We start from the raw sequence: 19,963 nt of genomic DNA on the forward strand, positions 1-19,963 counted from the left end.
TAGTGGTTTCTGATGGACAGATTTCAGCTGACGAAGCCCTCTGGATGAAAGGTGAACTTTCTTCAAAAACAAAGAAATGCATGCCCGGCGTTGATCCGGCTTTGGGAGTGACCATATGTGAAAACAATCTAAAGCCTTTTTGGAAGTCTGTGGACCACCTTCCCCCAGAGAGACGAGGTTTGTAGTTACAGCAGAAGACGTGCAAGCGTTTACCAGGAAAAAGTCACATGGACAGATTGGTTGGGGATCAGTGTCAGTAACAGAGTAGCAATAGGTATTCTCAGAGGACAAACGGGGAGACAGCGGCACAGCAGTGTTTCAAACTCACAGCAAAACACGGTGGTGAGAAAAGTCATTGTGTTGTCGTGTTTGGCCGACTCTGGAGTTGGACGGCTGTTCTGAATCAACCCTGACCGAGGAAAATTAATGTCACAGCAGCCTATTTCACTCCGGCAGTGTTGTTGAGAAGGTGTCTACACCTTTCTGCTACAGGACAATGCCACACACCTCGCTGTTATTCAGTAACTATTAAAGACCATAGAGGACCAAGGATGGTTGACATGAAGGTGTCTCTGCATTCAGCTGGCATTACTGAGAATGTATGGGACCCCATGAAGTCGAGTTTTTCACAAGATCAAAATCATGAGAGATGATTTCCTGGCAGGATAGCATCGCCAAATACAATACACAATACTGTGTGCCAGTTGGAGCTGTGACAACGGGTGGTTGGGGTGGATAGATAGATAGATAGATAGATAGATAGATAGATAGATAGATAGATAGATAGATAGATAGATAGATAGATAGATAGATAGATAGATAGATAGATAGATAGATAGATAGATAGATGGATAGATGGATATATGGATGGATACTTTATTAATCCCAAGGAAAATTCAAACTGATTTGGTTGGAATGTTGGGTAAAGCAACACTCTGAAACAGTTTCACCTCATATTTTATATATGTATATATGTATATATATATATATATATATATATATATATATATATATATATATATATATATATATATACCGTATTTTCTGGACTATAAGCCGCACCTGTATATAAGCCGCACCCACTTTTATTTAAAAAAAAAGATATGCAAGTCGCAGATATTTATGTTGTTAGATTAGATATTTACTACATGTACAGAAGGATTTTGAAGTGTAAATGATGTACATGTTTGTACTTAAATAGATCCTTTCCTAACAGTGTCTTTTAACACGGCAGCAACTTTGCTTATTAAAACGGGACAGAACCAAGAGAAAATAACCGGTATTTATTTATCTATTTATATGTTTGAAATCTGCTTCTACCTACTTCTATCTGCTAAAGAAGAAGTAGCATATTCTTCTTTGCATTTATTTTGTCTTAGTTTTGATTCTAATTCCGGTTAGAGCGCCCCGAGCGGTGGAAGAAAAATCCACAGAATAGCCGCACCTTTGTATAAGCCGCACGGTTCAAAACCTAGGAAAAAAGTAGCGGCTTATAGTCCAGAAAATACGGTATATATATATATATATATATATATATATATATATATATATATATATATATATATATATATATATATATATATATATATATATATATATATATATATATATATAATTATTATATATATTAGGGGTGTAACAATATATCGTGCCACGAAATTTCGCGATACAAAAACGTCACAATACGTGTCGTGGAGGTGACAAAGTGTATCGCGATATTGGGTTATTAATATTAATCTACTGTGTTGACTAGAAACGCGCATCTTACCGCGGACGCGACCAAAATCTTCCTCCGCTCAGAAGAAACTAGTCCCATTTTTGTGGTCCCGTTTTGAGCTTTGAACTTTTACTAATGTAAGGCTGGTGTAGAGTTAAGCCTTACCTTATTAAATTAAACCTTTTTCGGGTCGTGAGTGGGATAAACACCCGGGCAACTTCTGTTGAGCTCCAGTGTACTTTAATGTCCGCTCAACAGCGTAGGATTTTAGAGCATCAACACAGCACCTAGTGCTGTATCACTCCGCCCAATCTAAAACATATTAACAACTACAGATAAACTGACTAGTGTCATTATAGTCCCTGATTTACATCAGAATATAAAGAATATATTTATAAAATAATGAACCCTGAATTACCAAAATAAACTTCTTAGCAAAAATAAATCTCCTCTTACACTTATAAGGTGAGTTACACCCCTAATATACATATATATATATATATATATATATATATATATATATATATATATATATATATATATATATCTGCAGGAGGGTTAATTTACATAATTTGTAATAAAAAAAAATGACCATGGTAGGCTTTCCTTCTTTTCCAGTTACAGGGCAGAAATGAAAACTGTGGTGCTCGATGTCTGTCTATATAAGACACATTACACACACTAGGGATGATCTGACGTAAAACAATAAATAAAAATCACTGCATAACTGCAGTGATTTGAGCCGAATCACTGCAGTTATGTCATACTGACCTCACTGCTCAGCTGGTGCAACTGGAGCACCTAAACTGTCCCGACTTAACCCGCCTTTTTCATGAAAGTTTCTAAATATCCATTGATAAAGTGACAATCTCCGTTACCAGCTGATGATGGACAAGATTTTTATCAAGAATGCACCGATCTAAGTGAGTACTGCATCAGCATTAAACGTGAACAGCTGCAAGTTGAAAAAGCCCAGAATAAACGGAGTGCCCATATTTTTCCTGCTTCAGCTTATCTTTATGGCTGAAAATGAGCTCAGTGATAGATGAACGCTCCACTCAGTCGCTAACTAATACCATTTTGACGCCAGAAGCAGCAAGTTTAAACAGGTTTCGTAGCAGTAGTAGCTTTGGACCTGAAACGATGTGGATTAACGGCCACCACCTCCCCGGGGTCCAGCCTGTAAGCAACAACATGACGGGATGGCTTTAGCCTCTGAGAAACTGTGCCGGACCACATTTTCTGACGATCACGACTGTCTGAGGTAATTAGGCTAGTTTATTTAGTGGGCCGCGTTCGTCAAGCCCACACAGGGGATTTAGGATGAGCTGCCAGCTGTCCTGCCGACGATCAATCCTGTCTCTTTTTGTTACCGAGCGGTTGCTGACAGTTTCAGAGCTTCCTGTAATACTGTTGCCACCCCTACAGTAGTACTCCGACTGAAAATGAGTGTGTACACCGAGTATTGTGCTCCCATTTAATGGGGATACGTTTCTGTGACTGCTGCAGAGCTATTTGACATGATTGACTGCAGCTAATTTAACACTTGTGGGTTGCACTCAAGAGCTCACATTTTAACCTTTTTTTTTTTTTTTTTTTTTTTTTTTATATAAAAGCTATTCAAATCACACAAAGTATACAAATTATTTTTTCTTTTTCAACTTTGAGCTCATTTGTATTATAGAATGAGAACAGGTGCTTGCACCGATAAGTATCATTTCTTCATGAACAACATCAATAAACTGCTTTCCTCCAGCTCCGCATTAGTCGCATCTCCAGGTGGCTCCTTGCATGTTTCATCTGGTAATATTTCTCGGAGGCTTGGATCGAGCCGCAAAGCGCGGCTAGTCATTAATATGACTGTCAGCTAGAGGAGACGTGCAGGTCTTTCTCCATCTCCTTTTTTTTTTATTCTTGAGTGAAATATAATATAAGCGCCGAGCCCCAGTTCCTACATTTTTCATTAAGTGTTCAGGTTTAATTGGTTACTAATAGTCACAACATTTGCAGCGATGAATGAATTCTTTCAGAGAGTCACAGTGGGTACTTTCTTGCTTTCAACACCAGGATGCTTGTTGTTGCCAAGCGGTCGCAGGTGCAGGATGTGATGCAGCAGCATCGTTTTTGGCACATCTCAAAGGCAGCTTTTATTTCACTTCCTGAGGCAGGTGCCATGAAGTTTCCTGTTTCTCTGGGTCAGTAATGGGATGTTTTCGTCTTCGTTCACCGGCTAGTGTGGCCTCTTTATGCCTTTCGCCTGGGGATTGCACCTGTAGGGACGAGTGTGAGGGAAAGATCCGAGCACGTGACAGGAAAGTGAAAAGAGGAAACGAGAGCAATCTATCTCTGGAAAACTACTCATCCGAACCCATCGCCCTGCATGCAACTTGTGAATGTCACTCAATTAACCAGAGTGTGATATTAGTTAATTAATGACACCCAGCTGGCTTTGAATCGGGACAAGAGGGGAAAAAAGAAGGTAAACACCCGATAACGAATACCAAGGGGAAAAGAAGACTATGTACCATTATGAAATATCCATCAGGACTGCTGTGCTGCGAGGAAGTAGATGTCAGGGCGAGGAAGACAAAGGGGGTCAGAATAAATACAGATATTGTAAATAAATCACAAATTGACATTGTTAGCTGAAGGGAAACCCGACTTGAAGCAAATGTCTGGTAAACAGCGGCGTGTGAGGAGGCAGAAGATAAAGAGCAAGCAAGACAAGGAGCAGATGGAAAAGAAAGAAAAAGGGGATGTCGTCTTTGAGAAAATTACAGCTTCTCTGAATCACCACTGGAACGGTATTCTTTATCATGATGCGTGGGTGCGGTGCCAGAGGATTAGTGTGTGGCAGAGAGATAGATGAGAAACGAGTCTGAGCCGCTAACAAAGCCAGCAGCACGGGGAAGATTGACAGAAGGGCTTGATTGTGACTCACCTCTTTATCAACATGGAGTTATGCCATATTAGACCACCAGCAGGGGGATGTTTAGTGTTGTTGCTCAGACACTTCATATCTCCGGAAGCTTCTCACAGAAAGAAAACAGGCAAAATGAACAGAGTTGCAATTATTTTCTGGTGAATCACAAACTGATAGTGATGCACCGAATTGAAAATTTGTGGCCGAAACCGAAACCGAAAATAATAATAAACACTTGGCCGAATACCGAACAATACCGAACATGGTTCTTCGCAGTTTTTCATTTATTTTGCCAATTTTTTCACCATTGCATAACTCAAATAAATTTGATTTAGGCATGCTTTTAAAAGAAAAAAATATTTTACAAAATTACAAGGTACAAAACATTTGTTGAACATAAAAAACTGAACATTTTTTAATTTCCCAGCATTTCTTAAATATTCCAGCAGACATTATACCAGCAAAGAACAATAACTTAAAATAAATTATACATTTTACATAAATTATACACAATAAATAATACATTTTTTGGCCATCTTTGAGCTTACGTTAGGCTTAACTTACTGAACATTGTAACATAGGCCTTAAAACAATAAAGATGCATTAAAGCGCTCAGGGTTTTTTATCATTTCAAATGATAAATCAAACTTGTAGTGCTGAAAGACTTTGCAGATGTGCCCCATCTAGATATTTGAGCAGAACATTCATTGCAAACAGCCATTCTTGTATTATTCTTTGCCACTCTAAAATACTTCCACACTGCTGACATGTTTGCACCGCACCACTTCACTCCACGCTCTTCGCTGTTTGATTTCGTCATCTAAACGCACCTGTAATAGATTGATTTATGCTGTTTTGTTCCACCTGCTGGTGAATGTTAGGTACAATTCTTATGTGGTTAGTTTTTGGTTGGCCAACACTTTATGTGGTGTGCAACAGTTACGGAGCGGCCAGTCTATTTATATTACAACGCCGTTATTAATTGTTCGGTTTTTTTCCCACTTATTCCACCGAACACCGAAAGTGTTTTTTTGCCATTTTCGGCCGAACAATTTCGGTTACCAAACAATCGGTGCATCACTACAAACTGAACTTACTAACATCAATCTACTTGACCTCTTATTTCATTTTTTCCATAGAAGATGAATACTCTGTTAATTGTACCTGCTCTCTCTCCTTCCTTGCAGCCATGAAGTCGGACCGTAAGCGCCTCAAGGCGGAGAAAGCCGACCTGGTGAACCAGATGCAGCAGCTTTATGCCACACTGGAGAGCCGTGAGGAGCAGCTCCGTGACTTCATACGCAACTATGAACAGCACAGAAAAGTATGCATACGGGCAGGAATTCACACATGCACACACAAACAGCTACACAGACACTCTTCTTCTGCGGCCGGTTAGATGAATGTCGTACAAAAATACCTCCCAGGCAAACAAAGTTTATGCACAGGCATCAGTGACGCTTGGACAAGGAGAATCAGCGAGTCATTAGTCTGTGGTGAAGTGAATGTGTGCACAGTGTAGGCATACTAATATAGTCAAGGGTACGGATCCATTGTTAGACTTTCTGCAGAGGAGAGTTTATTCGCTCAGGGGGGTTTATTCTTGTCACCAAGATCCAATTTTCTTTCTCGCACAATGCCCGAGTATTATTTCGTGGCCATGTCAAGTTGTGCTTGATGTGTGAACCGATCCATCAGGATGTGTGTGTCTGCTAGGAGAGCGAGGACGCAGTGAAGGCTCTGGCCAAGGAGAAAGACCTCCTGGAGAGAGAGAAGTGGGACCTGCGACGGCAGACTAAGGAAGCCACGGAGCACACGGGGATGCTCCGCTCTCAGCTCGACCTCAAAGAGAACCGCATCAAGGAGCTGGAGGCTGAACTGGCCATGGTAAGATGGATGATTGACAGAGACACACAGAGGCAGGTGAAGAGACGATCACTAATGTAAAGTGCATAACGTCTCGCTTTAGCATAGTTGTTTACACTAACATACAGTAGTTTAGGAATATAAGCAGCATTTCCTTTCCTGTGAATAGCTGATAGAGTGTTGGGTAACCTGAAAAGAGCATTCAAACATGACAAATATCTGTATTATTCTAACCAGGTTTTAACTTCCATCTTTTTAACCACTTCAAAATAACAAACTAAACACAATAAATAAAATAGTAGAGACATATATTTATACTACAAAGCAAGGTCAAATCTTCATATTACCGACTATTGCAAGCTGTTTGTTTTTTTGTAGTCAGTTAAGATTCGTCATTAGTTTTTTGCAGATTTTGGCTTATTATTTTTACTGAAGACTCATCGCTGGTTGAGATTATTTGCTTATATGCACTATATTTTTGACATCAAACTCAACATTTGAGTCAGGTCAGAGACTGCTAGATCTAAAAACTAAACTGTCAGCTTGCACCATTATAACCTTTAGGTGTGTTCGGGGTCATCATGTAACGCAGAATCCATGCGGTTTTAATCCTAAACTGTTTTGCAGGGACTGTGATGTTTCCTTACAGAATTTGTTGAGATGAAAACAAATCCTTTCTTCCCTCTTACCAAAGTAAGAGTGTTTTCCCACTGGTTGCAACATAAGACCAAACCACAATTGATCCACGCCCACACTTAAAGGCTGAGAAGTTGCTCATTCATGAAATTCTTCGCTGTGCAAGCAAAAGGTTCCATGCGCTTTATCAGTGCAAAGCATTTCTCTCCATCTGGCTTGTTTAGATGCACGATTGCTAACGTATCATCATAAATTCTGAGCCAATGAAAGCGTTTTATCATAAGATTCGTCCATGAAGATTAACGGCATGCCTTTTTAGGATCAGTTCTGCTTTCACTTCACTTGACTATCCACACTAACCGAAATCCTGGTTACATTTTGACTTTAACGTTTGAAAAACTGCGCTGTAGTCTTCCTGTTTAAAATGGGGCTTGAATAAAGAGACTCATAAGAGTTAAATGGTGTAATGTAAACATGATTTGTAAAGTGTAGATGAGGGAAAAAAAATAAACCAAAAACAAACTTTTTTATCGGTCAAACACGTATTTTTGGTCCAATTAATGATATAGTTACAAACAATGAAGCCATGTTTCATCAACAGTCCCTCTCAACACACTGTTTGGTCATACCACATACAGTTTAATCATAAAGCACCTTTGAATGTACCGTATAGCCATTCCTCATGTCTCCAACCCCCCAGATGAGTAACTGTGTCAATCAGAGAATGGAGTTCCGGGTGTTTGAGCGGCATGGAGACAGGGACTTCTCTCCTAGGGTCATGGCGGTAAGATGGGCATCCAGTTTGAACGTTTGACCTTTTTTTTGCCCCTCCTGCTCCCCCCGGACGTCTCTCCTTCCTGTGACCTAATTGTCGTTTTGGAAAGCCTCTCCTCAGGTGCACGTTCTTGACTAATCCTTAGCCCATCCCCCCGATTGATCCCTGTGATCCTAACACCAGCAATCCCAAAGATTCCCACTGTGATGTGTTTTTAGATCTAATTTGACGCTGCAATGCTCGGGGAAAAAGTGCATCAATATTCCACCAATTAATTACCCTGAAGGTTTGTGGCTATATTCTGTTTTGCATGCCAACGATTGTGACTGATAATTGTTTGACTGCCGGTAGGTAGATATGATTGCAGCGGAGCTGATTGTCCTGGTGATTTGCAGCCTGCCCGTGCTTGGCATGATAATAAGACTTGCACAATAGCAAGATTTCAAGTGTTTGTAAAACGCCAACATGCCACAGCTAATCAGAAAAACACAGGCAAAAAGAAAAAGGCGAACATTTTCCGACACAAAATAAACACATCTCCCCACAGCTCCGGCAGCCCATTGTTGCTCCTTAACGGCACTTCAGAGAAAATGTATTCATTGAAGTTAAAGACAGGCTTAATTGTTTGTAGTTTCTCCGCTTTCACAAGCCACCAACTCCCACCCCCTCCACTCGCACGGCGCCGAGCCGTAGAAGTAGGAAACCTGGAGTTGTAGCGAGAGATTTCTAGATTTCACACAAGCAATACAACAACACGGCTTCATTCTTCATGAGGCGTGAGCCACATATCTGCATGAATTCAGACTAGGGCTGGGCGATATGGACCAAAAGTCATATCTCGATATTTTCTAGCTAAATGGCGATACTCGATATATATGTCGATATTTTTTCTGTGCCTTAATTGGGGTTTCCCCCAAAGCATTATAGCATAGCATCTCTGTTAGCTTCATTTTTTTCTGAGGCAAACCCTTAAAAAAACAGTCAGTTTTAATACAAAGCCTCGTGCCAAATGTCACACAGGTTCCTTTATTAACAGAGGTCTGCACAATATCAAAATGTATAAAACAAATGAAATAAAAATAAACTGCCTACATATATAGAATAAAAATGCTTCTTGAATAAAATAAAACAAATATCCCTTTCCTGCATAACAATTAAATTAAAATACACTGTAATTAATACAATGTAGACAGTAACAGGCAGACTTTTCCACTGAGGTTGACAGTTGTGCAAATAACAAAACATTTGTGCAAGTCTCAAATAAAACATTCAAGTCAATTTGTCACAAAATAAGCTATATCAAAATCATTAAAAAAAAATGTAAAAAAAAAAAAAAAAAAAATTTTAAAATCGATATAAACGATATTGTCTCGTACCATATCGTGTTTGAAAATGTATCGATATATATTAAAATCTCGATATATCGCCCAGCCCTAATTCAGACATTAGATTTCTGTTCTTATAACTTGTAAATGTGTGGACACACGACACACAGAAATTCACAAAACTATTTAAGAGACACCAGCTTGTGATGAAAATGAACGAGGCAGCAGGATGGTCGGTTTCTCCCGACGGCTTTACTCCCTGACAGCCTGCGTGTGTCTTTCTCTACCTTTCTAAGGCCAAACAGTCACTCGCCACCTTGACCAAGGACGTGCCCAAGCGCCACTCTCTAGCCATGCCCACGGAGGCCGTCGTCAACGGCAACAACCAGGAGTGGGTGATGCAGGCCGATCTCCCCCTGACTGCCGCCATCAGACAAAGTCAGCAGACCCTGTACGTCCACACAGGGCATCCCACTGACAGGCAAGGTAGGCCGACATGAGAACAAACGACACCTCCATCCCCTACATGAGCGGAGCGACATGAGGTGTTTATACCACCGCTTACCCTCTGCATGCTCATGTGAAGCTGCTTTATTCATTAAACCTCACCATCTGCTCAGTATGACGATGTTCCAGTTATGTCATGTCATGCGCTTTTTTGTCGCCTCCGTGTAGTCGGTGCTGGCAGCTGAGGCTCGGTTCCACGTCAGTGTTTGTTTGTGGTTAAGTCTAAAGGATTATTTTCTGATCTCATTTGCTAAATTATTTTTTTTTATATATTTAATTTATTCTTCTCTCCTTTTTTGTGAGCTTTTTTACATTTTATCTGATATTTATCTACCTTATGTATTTATCCTGAACTGCAGCGGCCACATTCCACTGAAATAAAGTGCTGGTTTGGGGGCAAAATAAGCCATCTGCTGTCAGAACAGTCATCTGACAGGCAGGCATTTGAAATTTGAGTGTCTCTTTCTTGTGAAGTTCAATAACAGAAAATTGCACTTCTTTGCAAATACCAAACAGAGTTGTGATTTAAAGGTAGCAGAAGCAGCCGGCCGGGCCGGGTGCTGTTTACCCTTCAGGAAAATGAGGCAACGCTGCTGAATTTCAGTGTCTGCCAAACGGGTTGCTTTCTCATTCAGGTGCAAATAACTAAAGCATTGCTTTTTCTTATTATGAGCAAATTCTCTCATCAGGGGAAAATGTATTCTGAGCTGTACTGCGTCGAAGAGATAAGCGTAAGAGTCCATCTCTGTCTGTATGGCCACTGCTTTAAATAGCCACTCTGAGCTAACACCGGCTGCTGACAGAAGGAGCGGACAGACAAGAAAACAGAGGAAATACGGAAACAGTCATGAACTCCAAATTGTTCTGCGGTCAGATGCACTTTACATATCAGCCTCACTGGTCTCTCAACCTCTGTGAAGCTGTTTTCACTGTTGCTTAGCAACAGCAGCTGGTTGCAAATATATCTTTTTTTTTTTTTTTTAGTCCCTGCATATTAAGAAGAAAAATCTTTATGTGATGTGTGTTGTGCCCATTTCTGAAGTGAATCAGATCTTCCTCCGTCTCTTCTCCTTCCCAAAAACACCCAGGAAAGAAACAAGCCTTTTTCTCTCTCCCCTCTCGTCCCGTCTAGTGGCTGCCGTGCGGCTGAGCCCGTGCCATTCACGTCAGCCCTCTATCATCTCCGATGCCTCTGCGATGGAGGGAGATAGGTCGTCCACTCCCAGTGACATCAACTCACCACGTCATCGGACTCACTCCCTCTGCAATGTAAGAGCTGCCCACCACGGCACCCTGCAAAGTAATCACCTCCGTTGTAGTTACTGCTGACTGTTGTGATGCCTGGCCGCCGTCGCTGCCCTCCACCATCCTTCTGGCTGAGTTCGCATTTTGCCCCCCCGCTGTATGACGCGTTCTCACTCTGCAGTGGTGACTTGAGTCTCTGTGATAACCAGTGGTGGTTGTTGACTAAGCGCATGCCCGGCAGCATGGAAAGTGTCACATCCCCTTACATTGTGTTCTCCTCAGGTCTTTATTGGCCTCTCGGCGCTTCCCTTCACTGACTTCTCTGGTCTTGTATCTCTCTGTCCTCTTGCTCATCTCTTCATCTTCTTATCTCCTTCATCTCCCTCTGGCTCCCTCTTGCAGTCCCTAGAAGATCTGGAGGAGGCGAAGCGGAAGAAGAAGAAAGAGAAGATAGGGTTGGGCTCACTGTCGCGTGTCTTCGCCCGGGGAAAGCAGCGCAAGTCTTTGGACCCCGGTTTATTTGATGGTACTTCAACACCTGATTATTACATAGAGGAGGATGCAGACTGGTAACGCACACGTCTGAATGAATCGCCCGCGGAGCCTCGGTGGCAGTTTTTTTCAGAGGACAGCATTGTGTTGAATGCATGACAAGGATGGGTGTCAGTGTGTACAGATATAATAATGAGCGTGCCTGTGCGACATCACCCGCACGCAGACTTAACGTGAGTATGCGCGTGTCAGTGTGTGCATGTATGTGTCGCTCATGGTCAGAAGCCATGTCAGGAGCCGGAGGCGAGTCTTGCTTCGCTGAAGTGTAAACCTTAACAAGCAAATTGCACCTGTATGTATGTAAACTCCTGTACATAGTGTGGCGAGTGTAACGCAGCGACAACGTGGACGTGCTCTGTTGTATCTGCCCTCCAAAACAGCTGTGTTATTGGATCTTCTAATTGTTCTTTACATTTTGGCTTTTTGTTTTCACTCAACTGGAAACTTGAAGGACTGCTGTACTTGTAAATAACAACAGTTGTTGTGCACTTGTGGTGCGTGTAAATGTCTCCATGTCCCGAATGCCTTTTTTTGTTATTTTTGACATGTACTCCCCTTCCCCTCACAACTTAAATTCCTCACTGTTTATTGTCCTGCTTGGTTCAAGCCCCCCCCCCCCTCCTCCTCCACACTGCCATGATGAGAACAGTTTCCTGTAGGCGACATGCAGACTCCTCAGAGCCGCCACCAGTTCGGTTGTCGGCTAACATATCCCTCAACCGCCAAAAAAAACTGCAGAGGTACTCGCTAGATGTTTACTCAAAGACTTCAAAAGCTGCTGAGCATGAAATCAAGTTGCTCTGCAGAACAGCCTGTTCCACGGCGCCATACAGCCAAACAGGAAATGTAAGGAAGACGTTTTCTATCTGCTCAGATAGAAGGTACATGCCCAACATGTGACATGCATGCACATGGCCAGAGTCCCCGAATGCATGCCGACCTAAACCCCACAGAGAAATTTCTTTACTTGGGTCTGTTGTCCAAAAGGTGATTTACAAAGAGAGGTCAGTTACTGATTTAATGATGTTTGTTCACAGCTCTCTCCATTTTAAATTATATAAATAGATTGTGATTTTGACTTAGTGTTATTGTTGCTTGATGAAATTTATAAGAGCCGTAGATTTCCAGTTTGATCTAAGCCTGCCAGGCTTTTTTTTTTTCTAAATTACATTTGAAGTATTAAAGGTCAGCGGCGTCAACAATCGCCAAGAAACCCCAGCACTGCTCTTTAAATCTTCCAATAATTACCCAACTTATTCATGAGGTTCTGAGCCATTTTCCTTTTGCAGGATCTCTCAGTCGCTTCAAGCCGTCATTATGTCGATAATCGTAGGAAACACTGGGAAAGTCAGTCTAAAATAAGAAAGCAGATATTACATTGATGACTTCTCCAGACCTTCAAAATTCAGGTCATTTTAACCGATAACCAGAACTTCAATTAAGAAGAGCTAGACATTAAGCAAATTTCTGTAACATTAGGAAGTGCCACCTCTGAAGGTTAGAAATCAGGGGTTTAGCCCACTAATCAAGTAAATACATACCTTCTCCCACGACCCCATGAGCTCACAAGAATTTCCTATGCAGAATTCGAGCCCGTGCTGAAAAAAAGCAATTAACTTTGTGCTAAAGGTTAATAGCATTTCTTCAAGCAAAAGAATGTCTGCAGACATTGGATTCTTTTCATCCTTTCACTGGACTGAGTCTGCACTTCCCCCCCAGGAAATCTTTTCTCCTCCTGATATTAAACTAACACTGGGCCTCACCTGAAACTCTTTAAAGAGCCGGATCGCACCGGAGATGTTTTTAACCATAGTACTTGTCAAGCGTGTTCGTGTAAGCAACAAGGGATTTAGATATGAATTTAAAAAAAGGATATTGAAAGATAAGTCATCATGTAAGTGTACACATAGGAACAACTCAACCACTTTATTTCATTAACCATTCAAACGCATGTGTGAAAATATAGGCCATTTTTATTTTTCCAACAAACCCAACTTTAATACACCAACAGGGAAACATGTAAAAAAAAAAAAAACACACGCATTGTATCAATTCATAATTTTGAGCCAGAGTCTTTGTTTTTCCAGAAATATTTAACTTTTTTGTAAATGAGATAACATTACAGAAATTAAATGATGATGATGATTATTATTATTATTATTATGAAGAGTTTTATTTAAAGTTAAAGATGTAGGCCTCAGTGGAGGACTTCTGTTCTGAAGCTCTGAGATGTTTAGATGTGGATAGTAGCAACTTTTCAAGGCATGGCAACAAAGTTACGCTAAAAAAAAGAATAAATGAGAAAAATAAGATTATTTTAAAATAAAACAAATATTAATTTCCATGTGGCTGTCCTCTCTTTCCCTGTGTTGACGTATGTGTTGTGTTAAGTGTTCATTTGTGGTGGTATGCCTCCAATCCTGACTTGTCCCCTCTTGCTTGGTGGGGGCTGCCATTTTTAAAGGGATACGCCAACATTTTGAGATTTATCATATTTTATAATTCAGTCCCAGGGTAAGATGAGAAGGTACGTACACGTTAGTCTCTCCTCTGTGCTTTCAATAGCTCGCTCTGACAAAGACCCTGCTGGCTTAGCTCAGCATAGTCACTAAAACTATACCTATATATAACTATACTGCTGACAAGCTTTAACATAGTTATGGCTACATGAGACAAATGCACAAGTCAGAACATGTAAATATGAAAATCTTGGAGTTGATTGAATGCTCTTTTTTTTTTTACTTAGGCTAGGTGCTGCAATCCAGCGACTATGCTAAATCAGCCCAGCGGGGGCGTCACCTGACAGGGCTATTGGCTGCACAGAGGGAGGAAACTGTTATATACCATCTTATCAAATTGTGGGTTTACAGCAAAAATGTTAATTCCTAAAATGTTGGTGTTTCCCTTCAACATCGGCACAACTTCTTTCAGCCCAGAACGTCCTTCTGTGAGAGGGATGAAGCTTCCAAATGGCCTCCTCTTCTCTCGTTGCCAATTCTGACTTTATTTCAACTTGTACAGGATTGTACTGGACTCAATAATATCAATTAATAAAAATAAAAAATAAAAAACAGCAGAGGGAAGATAACGCCATTTAAGATGGTTTGGACAAAACTCATGTGTTAGCACCTTGTGTCAATAATGGCCTGTACCGATGTGACCACTAACCTCTAACAAAGACCCATCTTGTCAAACCTCCATCAGACTCCCAGCACAGTGGAATGACCCAAGACGCAACCAGTAAGACTCACGACTGCACAAGCTCCAAAGGCTTCAAGAAGGAGTTTTGCTAGGTTGCAAACGTCACAGACTCCCCTAGGAGTTTAGCACTTCTTCAAGTTGAATTTAGTTCTTATGAAAACCATCTGGAAAAAGCTGAGTGCTGCCACATAAACTGACCTTTTGAGAGCAAGAGGACGTTTAAAAAATATAGTTTTTGTTACATTCTGAAGTTTTCAAACTTCTATCTAGTCTATAATTAGTGTGTACAGTATATATATATTTATACATACATACTACATACAAAAACACACAGTACATCCAGCAATAATGAATGTGTGAATTTCACACATAAATAGTTGATTAAGCTCATGTTGCTTCTTCTCAGCAAACTTATCTAAGATGAGGTATTAAGAAGCACTGATTTTCTCTTCCTCTAAATATGGAACCATCTTTTAAACAGACTTTTCTCTGAATCTACTTCATGAAGACTGAACTGAGAGCCGAGCCTCCCAGACAGATTAATTCAGCTGCAGAACGGTTTATGAATCTAAAGAACAGGCAGATATTTCTTTTAGCATCACAGTCCAGTACAGTGTCTAACAAGTGACACATTTAAAGATTGGTGTTTCAAAGTCATTCAGGTGTAATTTAAAGCAGAGCATATTAAATAAAGTAATCCTCCATGGTGTTTACAACACACATTCTAACCAGCTCATCTGTGAGATGACGACGTTGATCTCTTCACGGTATAACAGTGGTGCTTGAAAGTGTGTTAGTCTTTAGCCCCTTTCACACAGAGATTCCGCAATATTGGTGTAAAGAAGTCCTGCCAATACGCCGCCTTTGTTGGTTCACACAGAACCATACAACGCCGGCATAACGCCGCTCCCGTCTGTAAATTCACACAGCATGCCGGCGTTCCGCAATCAGAGGCGTGACGACAGCGTCAGCGCTGGCCCCGGCTGGCCCCGGCATGCCGGCTGTGTCATTCACACAGACCCCGTTTCGGCTCTGTGACTACCTCCGCTGCCGGCTTATTGGTGGGGCCACTTGGCCCCCCCATTCCGCCTCCGTGACTTTCACACAGAACAGGGAGGCGGCTTAAAGGCGCAACGTTCCCGCCTCGAACTGGCTGTGTGAAAGGGGCTTTTCAGAAGGTTTTCTCAATCTTTACTTTAACATGACTAAAATTTCCCAAAAAAAAAATGTATTTTCACAGGTTTTAATAAAGATTACCCAGCCAACAGATAGGAAAATGTTTCAATATTTTATTTCATGAGTCAGCCGTGGGGTTTGAGTTAGGGCAGAATCGCTGTTCATCAGCAGTTTGTTACAGACGACACTGACAAACCAGAGCAGTGTTGGAAAAATGATTCACGTAAACCTTCTCATTTAAGTGAGAACCTTATGTAATCAGGTATAAGTCCAATCAGTACTCGAGTTGAGGGGGGATGAGGGGGGATGGCATCCCCCCTGAAATAAAAACAGTAAAAATCATCCCCCCTGTAAAACTGCCATCCCCCCTTTCCATCCCTTATGTCAAAATAACACCAGAAAAATAACTTATTTGACAATTTTCACCTGTTTCAAGTAAATTTTCACTTGAAATAAGTAGAACAATCTGCCAGTGGGACAAGATTTATCTTCTCATTACAAGCAAAAAAAATATTGTTCCCCTGGCAGATTTTTCTACTTATTTCAAGAGAAAATCTACTTGAAACAGGTGAAAATCGCGAAATAGGACAAATATTCTTATTTGGAGTTTTTGCAGTGATCCATTTTACTGTGAAGGACAGAGTCATATTGATAAGTTCAGAAAACTGTTTTTTATTTTTGTGTTTTGATGTATTTGATGTAAGCCCAGTGGATATTTAAAGCTTACAGAAGGCTGCATTTAACTGCTGCTATGTCATTCCTGCAGTATTTCTGCAGGTGTTTTGGTCAGTGCTATTATTTGTAATATATTATATTATTTGTAATGAGCACAAATGATCTGTCCCCATATGATAAAATCCACCATCCCCCCTGATTTTTTTTTACAACTCGAGTACTGAGTCCAATAATCCTAAAAAAAAAAACATATGTATAGGGAAATGTTTTGTTCAGGGAGTTTACAGCTGATACCGATGGTCCACATACGTTTGCCCTTTCACAAATGTCTTCAATTAATGACATCAGCAAATATAGAAGTAAGTACAATAGGGTTGTCTCATTTTTTTAATTCTCCATCTACGTTTAGGACTATTGTATTGGCATATTGATGGATAAAATAGTAAGTATGCAGAAATACAGGAAATCATCAAGGGTTCAGAAATGTTCAAGCACCACTGTAGTTGTACCACTCAGATTTTGCTGGGTTTCTTTTGTTCAGATTTACTCTATTAATGTGAACACATCTGTTGCAAATGGACTAGGCATTTGTGTCCGAATAGCTAACTGGTTCAGGTTAATATGAATTATTCTCAGAAGGCACTCAGAGTGAACGGTGATCCTGTGCATTGCTCTTAGGAGGACGCATAAAAGCATCCAGCTCGAGATGACTCACCGAAGGCTGGTTTAATAAAGATCTGCTCATTTGGACCAAACAAGTGTGTACCTGTGAATATCCTTTTCAATAAACCCACTAGAACAGTAAAGCTTGCCAAGATATAAGGTTTCCATTTCGCTTTTTATTAGAAATAGGATTCCTGTTTTCTTTCTTTCCCTTTTGTTAAAAAGCTTCGAGCAAAATTTCAAAGTGAATGATTCAGGCAGAGTGCATCATTCAATCTGGCATTTTTTATTCTTCCACTGAAATAACAAAATTTGTTGCTGAGATTGCACAGACAAACAAGGACAAAAATCCTGCTCTCTGCATTATGACTGAGCTCGAAGATGGATGCTTTTATCCAGGCCTCATTATGTTCCCGGGCGTCGTATACAGTCATCAGTCAGCTGTGTTTCTTAGAGCTGGTCCTAATTCAGACATTTCGACAAGTATTAGAGATGCCAGGTTACTTATCAAGTGTTACTGCACATGCATTACTCACTGTTTACTGATCAGAACCCCAGAAAGCAACGCTTTCCCCAAACCCAGAGTCAAACAGTGTGGTGAGATTGCCATCTGCTGGTCGAAACGAGGAAGTGCAAGAATGAACACCATCCTTGGCCTCATTACTTCTTCACACATGATTTATGGAGATGCAATCTAAATATTTGTATAAGTGTGATGTTAGGTAAGCTTTACAGAAGTATGGGTACATTATATCATCACATACTAATGTGAGGTAGCTGGTTTCATAATACATCAAATTAGCCCAGGTTCTTATTTACTGCAGCTGTTGCCATAGGCTAAATTAAGCAGATGTGACAGTTTAATTGTAACACACAAACAGCTGCTGCTGTAATGGACTTCTTAAGTCAGAGGTTGTCCATAAGAGTTGCTTTTTTTGAAAAAAATACATGAAGCAGTTTTATTGGAAAACACATGCTTGTGGTCAAGCAGGCATACCTGCTTCCTCCACGGGGCAAATTTGATATTAAACTGCTTAATCTTGCACTACATTAATGTCTCTTTTTATCATTGCTCACTATACCCACCACCACCTCTGCCTCCACTCACCACCTCAACTACATCACCCATGTACTTACCCCATCCCCACGCAGACTCAGACAGCCTCTCCAGCTCCACCCGGCTCAGCCTGGGCCTCTCCGACGGCTCAGAGGACCAGCTGGACCGGCTCCAGCAGGTGGAGCTGGCCAGGACCACGCCCATGTCTCAGTGGAGGGCGGGCACTGTGCAGGCCTGGTTGGAGGTTGTCATGGCAATGCCCATGTATATTCGCACCTGCTCAGAAAATGTCAAGAGCGGCAAGGTAAGGTCAGATGTCTTAAATGGTTCATTTATAATGCAATGGTTATAACAGATCCTTTTTAATCCAACTGTATTTGTTTGCTTTGCTATGACATTAAAGGGGACCTATTATGGCATTTAATATCTATTTTAAACAGGCCTTGAATGTCTTAAAAACAAGCTTTTGATTGTTTTTTTCTAAATAAATTAGAAATTCAGCCTCTAAACCATGTCTTTATCATCCCATTCTCTAACCTCATTATCTATGCGGGATTCTGAGTGGGCAGGGCTATGATAATGAGGCTCTGTGCTGATTGGCTGCCTGAATGACGCGATACACCGCTACGAAAAAATGGCGGAAGCTCCGGCCAGCGGAGTTATTATTACACCGTGTCCTAACTGCATGCGATGTGAGCGAGCGTCAGCGACAAAATCAATTCCATTGCTTTCTTTTCTATTGGACTGTCCTAACTGACCGTGAGCGATGGCGCGCCGTTTTGAGCTGAACATTTGTCGGACGCCCTGCTTCTATTTTCTTCCTGTCGCTCGCGCTGAAAGCCGGTTGAAAGCGCTGTAAACAGGAAACAGTCACGGATGAGGAACGGCTGATCCAGTTAGTTGAAATGAGAAGTTATCTCTATGATACCTCCTCATTTCACTACAAAAACCTCAATAAAGTGGCAGCTGGCTAGAGGAAGATGGACAGAGAGCGTCTGATGTCACGCAGTGTGACGCGATAGTCGGACGCTCTCATGCAGTTAGAACATGGTGTTTAGTTGCGGGCGTGGTTTTCATTTTGGTTACGTAACGAAAGGGAGCAGAATCTGAACGGCTCGTAGAAGTCACATCACTCTGGACGGCTCATCCGGGCGGCTGTACAGACACTGCAGATTTTGGTTGCTTTCCTCCTTCTCTGAGTTGACAGGCTGAGGGGAGACACCTTTATATATGTTAAAGCAAGAGAAAACTTGTTTTTCATAATAGGTCCCCTTTAAGTGGTTTCAGTTGTAAGAAACTGTGACCCATCCACTCTGATATTTTTCAGGTTTTGCTAGGACTAACGGATGAAGACCTTGAGGTGGGTTTAGGTGTCAGCAGCTTAATGCATCGCCGAAAACTCCGCCTGGCCATTGAAGATTACAGAGATGCTGAGAATGGCAAAAGGTGAGGAAAGGATGAAGAGGACTTAAAAAAACAAACAGTACAAGACTGAGCTATAAGAGACAGCTATCTGTTGATGAGTTTTAAAACTTTTTCTTACAGTCACATATCAGAAGTCATAGTCCACACTTGATATGTTAAGATGTTTTAATTTTTAAACGTGTTACGAAGTGTCCCTGGGAAAAGCCCTTTATATCTTCCC

At 41.1% G+C, this 19,963-nt stretch overlaps 1 protein-coding gene across 5 annotated transcripts in view; it reads left to right on the forward strand.

Annotated features, from left to right (window-relative positions):
• kazna (kazrin, periplakin interacting protein a) overlaps positions 1 to 19,963 on the forward strand; it is a 196,484-nt gene that overhangs the window by 171,760 nt on the left and 4,761 nt on the right. For 3 of the 5 annotated variants that reach the window (XM_061736480.1, XM_061736478.1, XM_061736482.1), the window contains 8 exons: positions 5,828 to 5,964; positions 6,357 to 6,527; positions 7,843 to 7,926; positions 9,539 to 9,728; positions 10,882 to 11,018; positions 11,397 to 11,520; positions 18,414 to 18,622; positions 19,646 to 19,764. In XM_061736480.1, the coding sequence (XP_061592464.1) occupies positions 5,828 to 5,964; positions 6,357 to 6,527; positions 7,843 to 7,926; positions 9,539 to 9,728; positions 10,882 to 11,018; positions 11,397 to 11,520; positions 18,414 to 18,622; positions 19,646 to 19,764 (1,171 nt within the window). The remainder of the gene's footprint in view (positions 1 to 5,827; positions 5,965 to 6,356; positions 6,528 to 7,842; positions 7,927 to 9,538; positions 9,729 to 10,881; positions 11,019 to 11,396; positions 11,521 to 18,413; positions 18,623 to 19,645; positions 19,765 to 19,963) is intronic. The other 2 variants (XM_061736479.1, XM_061736481.1) reach the window with 2 other exon arrangements.

Source organism: Cololabis saira, chromosome 12 (assembly GCF_033807715.1).
Source record: "Cololabis saira isolate AMF1-May2022 chromosome 12, fColSai1.1, whole genome shotgun sequence".
NCBI classification, from domain to species: domain Eukaryota; kingdom Metazoa; phylum Chordata; class Actinopteri; order Beloniformes; family Belonidae; genus Cololabis; species Cololabis saira.